General features: G+C 44.7%; 1 protein-coding gene across 1 annotated transcript; it reads right to left on the reverse strand.

Annotated features, from left to right (window-relative positions):
- Positions 1–8,370: 8,370 nt before the first annotated feature.
- Positions 8,371–10,391, reverse strand: SPRR5 (small proline rich protein 5). Its single transcript, XM_084768690.1, has 2 exons — positions 10,284–10,391; positions 8,371–8,959 (listed from the first exon to the last, which is right to left on the reverse strand). The coding sequence occupies exon 2, from the start codon at positions 8,944–8,946 to the stop codon at positions 8,710–8,712; it is 237 nt and encodes a 78-aa protein (XP_084624816.1). The 5' UTR covers positions 8,947–8,959; positions 10,284–10,391; the 3' UTR covers positions 8,371–8,709.
- Positions 10,392–12,593: the final 2,202 nt, after the last annotated feature.

Genomic DNA, 12,593 nt, shown 5'->3' on the forward strand with positions numbered 1-12,593 from the left:
CACAGGCCCTTTTAATTCCAGCCACTTGATTGGGCTGTGCATAGGATAGCAGCTGTGCCTCTCACCAAGCTATGCAAATCGACTGCAGGGTAGTCAGGCTTTCCTCAGGTTCCGGGTCCACTTACTCTCTCCACTTTATGTCCCTGAGGTCTGGATTATATAAAGAATGCTGTGTGCAATTTAATTCCTGTGATGTTTCTTGTGAGTCTGATCACTTAAAGTGCATTCAAATCAAGAAATACTAAGTCTTAAAGAATATTACCTTTGCCTGTTTTCTAATTGCCAGAAAGATCATGGAAAACCAGAGTGTTGGCTGCTCAATTCAGGCTCTCAAGATTATTTTGTTTGTTTGTTTGTTTGTTTGTTTGTACAGATGTGTGCGTCTTCCTTTGAAATAAAGCATCAGAAGGAAGAAGCAATCACTTTTTTTTTTTGAAGAATTTCATTACTGTGTATACATCTGCAGGCCAGAAGAGAGCACCAGATCTCGTTATAGATGATTGTGAGCCACCATGTGGTTGCTGGGAATTGAACTCATGACCTCTGGAAGAGCAGTCAGTGCTCTTAACCTCTGAGCCATCTCTCCAGCCCTGAACTTATTTTCTTTGCAGAAAAAAACAGCCAAAAATGGAGATCATCATATTCAATGAAATAAATCACACTCTAAAAAGTAAATACCATGTTTTTGTGAACCCTAATTTATATTACATATATATATATATACATATATACACATATTATATATATATGAAATAATAATTTATATATATGATGTGAAATTCTATGGAAGAGGAGGGTGGCCAGCAGAGAAGAAGGGGGAGGAGACAGGATAGGTGTGAATGGATGTAGTCAAAGCACATGATGTTCTTGAATGAGATGTCTGTAAAGCTCATTGATATGTCAATAAATATAAGCCATTAAACATTTTAGAATTAGGCCGGGCGTGGTGGTGCACGCCTTTAATCCCAGCACTCGGGAGGCAGAGGCAGGTGGATCGCTGTGAGTTCAAGGCCAGTCTGGTCTACAAAGTGAGTACAGGACAGCCAAGGCTACACAGAGAAACCTTGTCTCAAAAAACCAAAAAAAAAAAAAAAAAAAAAAATTAGAATTAAAACTTGCTTTCCTATATAAAATATAGTGTTATAAAGGGATAAATGAAGAGTTGGGAGGATTAAATGGAGAAGAATGGGAGAACAAGGTAACAGAGGAAATATGGGGTGTAGGCTTTGAACCTTTTCAAACTTACTTTATCTGGCGTTCTTTAATGTTTATACCTCCCTTTCAACCCATCTGCCCTGGACAGGAGCGAAAAGAGGTTAATGGAAACAGGAGAAGTAGACCTTTTAAGACTCAGTTCTTTGAACTGATTCCACTGGCTGGCACAGTCAGGAGGATACCAGCAGACCTGCTAAACAGCAATCCAGCAATTCAGCAAAGGTTACTGTAACTGCAGCTACTGAAATCCGGAGCAACAGCTGGATGAAGCAGCAGCCAGAACCTGGAACCTTGAAGCATTCTCTGGAATGTTCTCTCTAGGAGCATCTTGAACTAAAATGATGAACAGCCAAGACCAAGAAGCCCGAACATAACCTGTTCTGTCACAAGTCTTTTTTCAGTAGGAAAACCCCACACACCCTCACACAAGTCTGTTTCACATCCCACATTTGAGATCAAAACAAAAACATTCTTACGTCCACTACAATGGGGAAAGACAGCTAACACTAAAGTCACATTAATGACTCTACGTGTCACTACTAATCTAGAAGCTTCATATATATACATAAATTAAATAATTTACATTAGAGTTTAAGTAGAGTTACCATATAATAAAAGAGAAAATGCCTAACTATATGATGCCCCAAATCATATGCTATCAAACAAAGTCCCACACAAAAAAATGGGTTATACCTTGTTAAGTACTTGGCCAAAGTGGTCTCGCAGACCACTCCCAAACATTACTGCCTATTTACAATGCTATTAGATACCCTCCACAAATAAACAGTAAGTCCTTATTATCTAAGATTCCACTTACCTTTGCCATCAAATACGGAGAATCAAGCTCGAACCCAGCTAGAAGCTGGGAGGTATTTACATATTTCTGCAGAGTAGAAAAGCACTCATCTATCTCACCCAGCTGTGAATTTGTGACCTATAACAGAGACCTGCCTACAAGTTATGATGATGTGATGGGGCCACAAATATTTTGGGAGTAACTAACCACTTTTGATTGGATTGAAAATCCATTCCTTGAGTCAGAACTCATACCTGACACCATTAATGAGGCCAAGAAACTGAGACTAGGTCATGGGCCCTGTGAGAAAACTTACTGTAATCATTCTGCTAAATGAACATAGCAATGAAGAAATTCCGAAGGAAATGTCGCTGTACACCATAGACCTGTTCATCGCTCAACCCTCTTCAGAGAAACTCCTTCTTGTAGTAGATGAGAATTAACCCAGAGACCCATAACTGGACAATTTTCAGAGAGTAAGAGACTTTGCAGCTCTCGGTCCTAAATGGGACATCTTCCTCAAACTTCTCTCAAGGCTCAGGCATCCGTTCCAGGAGGGTGGATGAAAATGCTGGAAGAGCCAAAGATGAAGGATGACTCGAAGAAGTCGGAATCTGTCAGAGGCAACAGACATGATAGGCATATGAACTCACAGAGACTGTGACAGTACACACAGGACCCGCACAGAGACTGTGACAGTACACACAGGACCCGCACAGAGACGACTGTGACAGTACACACAGGACCCGCGCAGAGACTGTGACAGTACACACAGGACCTGCGCAGAGACTGTGACAGGACACACAGGACCCGCACAGAGACTGTGACAGGACACACAGGACCCGCACAGAGACGACTGTGACAGTACACACAGGACCCGCACAGAGACTGTGACAGGACACACAGGACCCGCACAGAGACTGTGACAGGACACACAGGACCCGCACAGAGACTGTGACAGGACACACAGGACCCGCACAGAGACTGTGACAGTACACACAGGACCCGCACAGAGACTGTGACAGTACACACAGGACCCGCACAAACTCAAGACAGACAAGTTTCCATCAGGGAAAAGGGGGTGTAGGTACAAAAGTCTCATGCCTAACTAAGTAGCTATTTTCAACTGATACTTTCTAGGAGAGGGAAAATTAGTTTTCTCCAATATAGTAACACTGACAATATCAGCAACAATCCAGAACAGTTGGGTGGATAGGTAGGCAGAGAGGATCTGAAATGACTTGAGGGAAAGGAAAAAATATATATATAGTATCCAAGTGTTTTAAATAATAACAATGTAAAAATGTATATTCGGAGCTGACAATGCAAAGAAAGAATTTCTGCTTGAGTTTCACATTCAGGCCTTGAAGTTTGACTTATTAACCTAATTAAATAGCTCAGAGAGTAGAAGTTTAGTTGAGACTATTCAATGCAAAGAGAAGAGGGCTTTGGACTTCACTTCAGGTCAGTCAGACTCCAAGATGAGGTCTGGGTATTCTTTCTAATGTTCAATATAGTCAGTCCTTCCATCAGGGTCTCTCTCTCTCTCTCTCTCTCTCTCTCTCTCTCTCTCTCTGTCTCCCCCTCCTTCTCTCCCTCTCTCCCTCCCTCCCTCCCCCCTCTCTCCCTCCTTCCCTCCCTCTCTCCCTCCTTCCCTCCCTCTCTCCCTCCATCCCTCCCTCCCTCTCTCTCTCTTTCTCCCTCTCTCTCTCTCCCTCCTTCCCTTCCCTCTCCCCCCCCTCTGTGCGTGTCTTTTTCTGAACTGTGCATAATCCTTTCCAACCCTCAGCATCAAGACTCTTTATCCTGAGATCTCTGCTCTATGAAAACTCATTAAGGCATCTGTCTAGACACCCCTGCTAGGATGTCAGAGATCCGATGAAAGGTGAAATGACATGAGCCATGGGGTCAGAGGCTGGACTCAGATTCCAGAGGCACATTTTGAGCAAAAATGACAGTATAAATGTATCTATGCCTTTGGGTGTCTGGGAGTATGTTGATGATGGAAGAAAATAAATTTGAGTTTGATGGACGGTGAGCATGTGGTTTTTGAGTCAGTGCACGGCAAGACTTCATGGGAAGGCTCAGGAATGTGTAGCTATGAGTGTAGGAATGTGTGCATGCAACCTCTTCTGAGAATCAAAGGTAAATGTGCACAGAGATGATGTTCCACAGGAGCAGGCCAGTCTGGATAAGTATTGCTGAATCCATGGTTATGTGCTCAGATAGTTCTGTCACAAGCAGCAGACATCAAGTCTCCTGGCTACCCTGTTCTGCTGCCACCCTTGCTGCCTGCTCAGCCGCGCTAAGGGGAAGCTGAACAGTTGTATCATCAGAAGCCTTCAGATGCCCACTCCACACTTATCTTCCAGTGCTCCATGCTGGTCTACGAAGCTGGGCGCACAATTTGAGCACCAACTTCACTGCTACGAGTACTTGTATGATGCATGTGAACGTGTATTTGCATCATGGAAGCACATGTAAGAGCAGGCGTGTGCCTGGCTGTGGTTTCCTCATGGCTTTGTGGGTGGCAAATTCTGAAAGGATGTCTAGACTTTACGTTCCTCCCAACCTTTAGTAGAGTGAGAGCACTTGTGTTGCAAAGAACACAGGCAAGAGATAAAGCAGGTTCAGACCTTGAATCTGAGCTATATCACCTACGTAATGTTATTATTATGGGTGCATAGGGGCGATCCCTGCGTCTGTCTTGGAAGTGATGACACCGGCAACAACAGCGTGTGATACGGTCGGTTGCTGTGGGCGTTGTCTTAGAGCCTCTGCCTCAGCCAAGCTTCTGCCCTTTACCTACTTCCTTTGTTCGCTGCTGTCTGTTCTTTTTATGGGGACTATACCTTCCAAAACAAAAAACAAACAAACAAAACAAAACAAAACAAAACTACCTTGACCTCACTTGACGGCCTACACTGACTTCATAAACTGGCTGGCCAGGATTGTCTCAAGGACAGGATCCATCCGGAGCAGCTGTTTAAAAGGGAGCTTTTGGAGGAGAATGGAGACTTCTAAGCTGGGTTCTTATATAGACTAAATCTTGCTTCTTCTCCCATTGCACCATGATGTGCACCCTGATCCTCACACGTTTACTAATGAAAACAGCAACAAAGGCGACAGCTAACATTTGTCAAACACTTGAGGTAGTCACGCTGCATTACTGCTTTATTTCCATTATTCGTGAGGCCCCACCAAAGCCACTGCTCTCCTTACTATTTAGAAAAGAAAAACACTATGTGGAGGAGTGGTCACCAGCTAAACAAGGGTAGTTCTGTAGTCCAAAACCAGCATGATAAGGCTGAAGGAAAAGTCAAAAAGGTAAACCGCTGTGGCCTCCCTCTCCCTCTCCCTCTCCCTCTCCCTCTCTCTCTCTCTCTCTCTCTCTCTCTCTCTCTCTCTTCTGATGAAGTTTCTGGTGATAGAGTTTTCTCATCCTATTAATGGTCAAATTAATGATATGTATAAAGAGATTTTTAAATATCTCTCAAGTCGCCTTCAAATGCCCATCGTGGTTAAGACGGCCTTCCCTTTCCCCTTGCCTTTGTTGGCCATCCCTACTATTCTCTTATGCTTGCCTATTTATATTAGTTGGGCTAGCCATGGATGCAATGCGTTCAACTTTGACCTCCATATATTCCAGCTGGTATTTTCTGTTTAAAAACCCAAAAGGGGAAAATGTTGGCGGCATTCACGTCCTAGTGCTCACAGATAAGCAATAGGGAAAACAGGGATATTAAACACATGGGGCTGTCTCTTCAGAAAGAGGGAGGCATAACCTGTCCCACTCAGAAGGCTGGAAAAGCATGTGATTCATCGCCTGCTGCCTTCTGCGCCATCTGTATATCCATGCCACGCTAGCTCCCTGAGACTCCATGTTTATCTCTGTCAGACTATAGCACTACGCTCCCTGAACCCCTAATCAGGAGCACTGTTTACTTTGAGCCTGAGTCCTCAGCTCATCTGTAGAACCTATTTTTGCAAAGGTGTCCCCTGTACTTCACAACAGTTCCTATGTAGTTGTGTCTTACACTTTGCTGTGCGTATGGGATTGAGTTCATTATCACCAGGAACATTTTCTCCCCAAATTGTGTTTCACTTAAATATGCATAAAACTACTGGGTGTCAGGCCCTCGAAGTCCTAACCAACACTAGCTACTGAGCTGTGTCAACTGAATACCCTCTTTGCCTTCCCTAGCCTTGGTGTTCTCAGAGCCCCACCACCGCCACACTTGTGCACGTGCATGCATGCACACACACACAAACACTACATGGCTGTTATTCATACACACACACACACACACACACACACACACACACACACACACACGGGGAGAGAGAGAGAGAGAGAGAGAGAGAGAGAGAGAGAGAGAGAGAGAGAGAAAGAAAGAAAGAGAAACATGCATGCACCTGTAGGCATGTGAAAATTATGATAATAAATAGGAGAGAAAATTAAGTGTAGCCCACAAAAATGAAAACAGGTCTTAATGTTAAGTTATTGGGTCAGGGGGATTGAAAAGAGAAGGATCAGAGCCTACTTGAAAGAAATTCCAGGAAGATAAAGGCTTAGGGAGAGGAGACACGGCGACATCTGGTGAGTCCTGAGTTAGGAATCTGAGTGTGGGGACTTTTTACATGATCTAGGGACTCAGTCAGGGTTTACATACCATACTGATGGTGATAATGCTGTGGGACAGTTTGTACTGAATACAATGTTCTGGGGTAAGGGTTATGAGATACACAGCACAACCCTGGTGCCTTCCACCTAGATTTCTGTGATCCTCAGCAAGTCTGAGTGGCCGTGCTTCCTCACCATCTCCTTCTGGAATTCAGGGATGAGAAGAATGATTCTCCTGGGGACACCTGGCACTCACATGGTTAACTTGTGCTAGCATGCAGCTCTGGAGGTCTCTCCTTCCTTCCTGACAAAACTTTCCAGTTCCTTCCCCCATTACAGCCCCACCTTCATCCATGCACAGACACTGTTGAGATCCCTATGGTACTTGTTATAACTACAGCATGGACAGGTTCTCCTTCCTTCCCTTGTTCTCACCGTGTCTTCTCCCATACTCTGGGCCCGAGAGCGAGGCTATCTACAACAACACGTACCGCTTCCCTTCACTAGCGTCTTCTTTATCTGATTGTTCCTTGTTATCTTGGCGTCTCAGCTTTTATGGGAATTATTAAGCCAGGAGGCCAGGGACTCTGCACCACACTTCCACATTTGTAGCATGTTCATCACACTCTGAGAAAACGAGCAGGTGCTTCCAGGTGTGTGAATACATGATGGATGGATAAGTAGATAGACAAGCCAATGGAAAGAAGGCGTTGCTACGTGATGGTGGGCAAGCGGATAACAGGATAAACGCATGATGGAGGAGAAAGGCTCTTCCGTCTAATAAGCTAAAAGCTTTGGTCTTAAGCTAACTTTGCAGTCTTCCGGGTTTGTAATATATGTTCAGAGAAATAATCCAAGCTTTTAAATTTATATCATTTTCTCTTTTTTTTTTTTTTTTTTGGGTTATTTCTATCACTTCTCAGTAACTATCTTTTGGAGCGTAGAATCATAAGGGATGCGGGTATAGGAAAGGAAGGCTTAAATGCCCATATTTGTGGACTGTTTTTGTAAAACAGAAGTCCAATAGGAGTTGGGACTGAAGGGATGATTTAGCACCTCGTAAGAATATGAGCTGCTCTTGCTGAAGACCTGACTTTAAATCCCAGCACCCACACTGGTTGGGTGGCTTACAGTTGCCTATATCTCTGAGTCCAGACACCTGCACTTATGTACACATACCTCTTCTACACAACATTTAAAGTAAATTGAATATTCTCCCCCCCCCCCCGAATATTTATTTAATTTGACTTTAGATGTATGAGTATTTTGCCTGCATGCGTGTCAGTGCATTGTATGGGCACAGGGCCCACAGAGGGAGGAATAGTGTGTCTGAGACCATGGAACTGGGCTATAGACAGGTGTATGAGTCACGTGGGTGCTTAGAACTGAACCCAAGTCTTCTGCTAGAGGAGCCAGTGTTCTTAACTCTTAACTCTTAAGCCATCTCTCCTGTCCTTCACATAAATCCTTATTTTAAAGAACTAAATGGAGGCTGGTAATTAAAGCAGTAGAGATAAGACATTTACGTTATCTATGGCCTGAATTATTTACCAACCAGAGAAATAGCCTAAGAGAAACCCCAGCCTCTCACTCCTTACCTCAGCAGGACCCTTGGAAACATTGTGCTATGTCAGCGGTGCACATCCCCATGCCCTCTCCCCTCAATAAACAGGGAGTTTAGGAAATCCCCAGGAAGGCAATGTTTTTTAACAATAGAATCATCAGAGACATTCGGTGCCAGAAGAATTCTCTTTTAATTGCTTGGGAAGGGTGATGGGAAAGGGCGTCTGGGCGCGCCGCCCAGGTTTCCAGCAGGGTGACGTAGACACAAGTCAGAGAAGATGATTAGGCAGCTTAGGAGCAGATCTTCATCAGAGATGGGAGCTGCAGCTGTTAATTTAGAAGATCTTGAGGATGAGGAAGCGGCAGCCTAGATGTTTCCTTTCCAGGTTATGAAATATGGCTGCATCCAGAAGCAGAGGTGAGCCCACACACGGCTGATGCTGGAGGGAGTGCCAGATGCTGAGCATGCTCTGTCTTCCTAGGGATTCTCCTCTGGCCACAAGCTGAGAGCTTACTTCTGCTTGGACTTCTGGCACTGCTGAGGTGGTGGACACTTCTGCTGGCACTTGGGAGGAGGCTGGCAAGGCTGCTTGGTCTGCTGAGGTTGGGGGCAGCACTGCTGAGGTGGGGCACACTGCTGTGGGGGGGCACACTGCTGTGGGGGGGCACACTGCTGAGGTGGGGCACACTGCTGAGGTGGGGCACACTGCTGTGGCGGGGCACACTGCTTCTGCTTCTGCTGAGACATTCTGGATTTCCAACTAGAAACAAAGACAAAGAATGAGAAAGAGTAAGCAATAGATCCTCGGGCCAGATGACTCTCCTGTCAATCACATGCTGTTGCTTTGACCATGATCTCATTATTTCATGTGCCTAAGGGGTGTGTGTGTGTGTGTGTGTGTGTGTGTGTGTGTGTGGTGTGTGTGTGTGTGTGTGTGTGTGTGTGTCCATATCTGCTTAGATTCTTACCTGTTAAGACATTTAACTAAAGGTCTATAAGGTGTTTCAGCTCTTTCTGGGAAAAGCAACAACAAGGAATGGATGAAGGAGGAAAAGGGATGGGAAGAGGAAGGAAAAAAAAATAGAATGGAAGAAGGAAAATATAAAAGAGAAACGTAAAAAGAGGTAAGGAAAAATATATCAAGAAAGAAAAACAACAAAAGACATAGACAGACAAACAGCTATGTATGTTATAACAAAAACTGTGGCTCCCATAACAGAATTTTCTAAGATCTGAATTCTTCCTAAACTACTGTAGCCTTTTGGTTTTCATCAATGCGCTTTTCTGCACCCGGTATCTTCTGGAGTTGCTGTCTATATGAGCAGGAAAAAAAAAATATATATATCCAAGCTTGCCAAAATGCATAGATATGTGTATTAGCATCTGTCTGTACCTAGAGGCTCTAACACTTAGCACAGTGTCAGCCTAGCAAATATATGTGCAAAGTTCTAAAATAAACACCTTAGCCGTTCTGTCAGGGAATTTTTTAGAACAGAGAGACCCAGAGGCAGACACAGTGAACCCTTTCGCTTCGGTCTCTTGACAACTCAAGAGAAGCAAAGAGGCAGAAGATGCTGTTCAGTACAGGTGGAGGAGGGGGGGGTCTCTTGGTCTCCAGAGCAGAGGCCTTCTTATGACTGCTTTGGCCTGTTCCTGCTGCCCTATATTTCGGGGTGCGCCCTCCTTTGTTCTAAGCTAGCCTGCTTCACTTCTTCCCTGAACCCTGACTTTTTTTTCTCCCTGAAGAAAAGCCCTGCTCATGACTGCCCAGAACTTCTTCATATTCTTTCTTAGCGTCTGGCAAGATAGAATACCCACAGCATACCAGTAGGCACCGTGCAACACGGTTTCTCTTGTAGAGCCCTCGCCTGTTTCAGCTCAGTTTCCCACCACGCCCCGCCCCCCTAAATCAGCAGTCAGGTGCCTTTCAGGCTCAGGGTAGATTGATACAAAAATGATAGGAAAGATGCAGGTGCCTAGCAAAGCTTCTCTTTTTGACCACCCAGAGCTCCCACCTCTACTCCCAGGAGTCGAACGATTCAAGGAGCCAGGGGGCTATGAAGGCGCTGCCTCGGTGGACTTACCGGCGTTCACGAGAGAGTAGAAGTGTAGAGACACCGAGCTGTTTGGGACGCTCTCGGCTGGCCCACCTTTTATAGATGTCCTGGCTCTGCCCAGGGCCGTGAGGTGGCCTAGGATTGGGGTGTACTAATTACTCTCTAGTCACAATAGGACACATCTGCCCTTCCTCAAATTTCAGGTTTTACTCACCCCCTAGGGCTGGCAGCCTCCCTCTTGGCATGGCAGGACTTGAGGATGACAATGACTTCACCATCGCCTTGCCCCACCTCCCGATCGCTTTACAAGGGTTAGCCTTGGATTTCCAAATCCGCTCGTGACTTTTGACTTAGAACCTTGGCATCTGGGATAGTCCGGAGCAGGCATTCAGAACAGTGCTGCGTATGGGGGGGGGGGCGGGGGGAGACACGTGAGGGGAATGTTCTGGAAAGTTCTGGTTGGCAGGGAGGTTGTCGAGACGTAGATAGCTTTGTTTTAAAGTGAAATGGCAGAGGAGCCAACTCATTCACTTAGAAGGCCACTAAATTGGGAAAAATCAAGTCTTTGATTTGCTCTGTGCTCAGTGTCACATTCAGACTGAGCTGGTAGGAAGACGGGATGATTTTATTCTTCTTATTGTTATCTAAGCAATGAACTAGGGCCTGAAGCCCTCTGTCCTGCCTGCTGTTGGGAAAACCATTAAGTCCCATTAAGATAAACTGGGTGGTTACAGTAGACGATGCTTATCTTCTTGACTCTGCATATGCATGAGTCTCTCAGACTGCGGGGTTCCCAGGGAAGTGATTAGCATGAAGGGGGAGGAGAGGTGGGGGAAGTAGGGAGGTAGGGAGCGTTGACTTAGCATGAGCTCATGGAAGAATCAGGTTGCCTGGGTGGTAGAGTCTGGGCTCTGAAGGTACCAGCCCGGGTTTTCTCCACACTCCTGTTGAGGATTCTAGAAGAGAGGGTGATGGCACTGGGCACAAATTCACCTGTTGTCCTATCTGATGAAGGACGGAGTGGTGCTCTGATTGGGGAAACTGCCTTTTACTGCTTGAATGACTGGGCGCTTAATGTTTTTAAGCTTCCGTTTCCTTTTCCTCATTTGCTAATGAGGATAATGCCACCACCCTGTGTGTCAGGAATAAGGATTAAAATGAAGAGCCTACACAAAATGTTTGGGCAGATGTGTGTTCAATTGTTAGGCACTTCATGGAACTGAGCCTTAAATTCCAGAGCAAGATGGACTCTCAGAAATTCCAAATAGGCAGCTGAAAAAAATTGAAGGCAGCCAGTGGCAGTTCCCACACAGTGCCATCAGGAAGGGAATTAAACAGAAGGACTAATGAGACTGTACAGCATGCTAGCAACATTAAACAACATTGTGTAGCTAAGTAATAGGACTAGATTTTTTTTTAGTGTCCTTGTTACATAGAAATAAAGGTCTGTGTAGGTCTTATGTGGGTAACTGTAGCTGATCTGAGTTCATGTGTGTTTAAGGACACACACAAAAGAGGGGCCAGAAAGAAAGGTAAGAGCTGGAAGATGAAGGATGAAAGGCTGGCCCCTGGACATGACCTGGCTGTTGCATAGAGGAAATTCCAAATGAGTTCTTAAATGAGCATTTCCTATAACAGAAAACTAAAACACAATAAAAGAGAGAAGGGTCTGTGTCAAATATATATATATATATATATATATATATATATATATATATATATAATTTAAAGATTTTTAGCAGCATTTCTTTGAAGTCCTATAGCTTGGTAACGTATTGTTCTTATTCTATAAAATATAGTGACTATTCTAATAAGTTGATTAAATACAGAGAGAGAAAGGTTGGGAAAGCAGAAACAGAACAACAGAAATAGAGTGGTTATTTCGGAATCCCCTTTCATATGAAGGCTAAAGGAAGGACTCCCTCATCATAGGAGCTGAAACTGATGAGCTTTGGGAGATCTCCTCTCCTCCTCTCCCCTCTCCCCTTCCTTCTCCCCTCCTCTCCCCTCCCCTCCCCTCCCTCTCCTCTCCTTTCCCCCTCCTCTTTTCTGCTCCCCTCTTCTTCCCTGTCTTCTCCTTTCTCCTGTTTCTCCTTCTCCTTTTCCTCTTTCTCCTTCTTCCTCTCATCTCCACTCTTGCTTCTTCTCTCTGTTCTCTGCCATCTCTTCCCCTTTTCTTACTCTTTCTTTGCTATAGCTTCTCTTACAGTCTCTGTCTCTCTGTTTCTGCCTCTCTCTTTCTTTCTCTCTCTCTCTCCTATATCTTTCCTAATTTCTAGGAGGAAATATAAATAATTCAACAACTGTGTTTTGTTGTTACACCATGAAACCTTAGCA

The sequence above is a fragment of the Acomys minous genome, assembly GCF_964271855.1.
Source record: "Acomys minous genome assembly, chromosome: 19".
Taxonomy (NCBI): domain Eukaryota; kingdom Metazoa; phylum Chordata; class Mammalia; order Rodentia; family Muridae; genus Acomys; species Acomys minous.

What these genes read in the sequence shown, in the direction of transcription:
- SPRR5 (XM_084768690.1), bottom strand. Translation starts at nt 8,946, where the DNA reads ATGTCTCAGCAGAAGCAGAAGCAGTGTGCCCCGCCACAGCAGTGTGCC.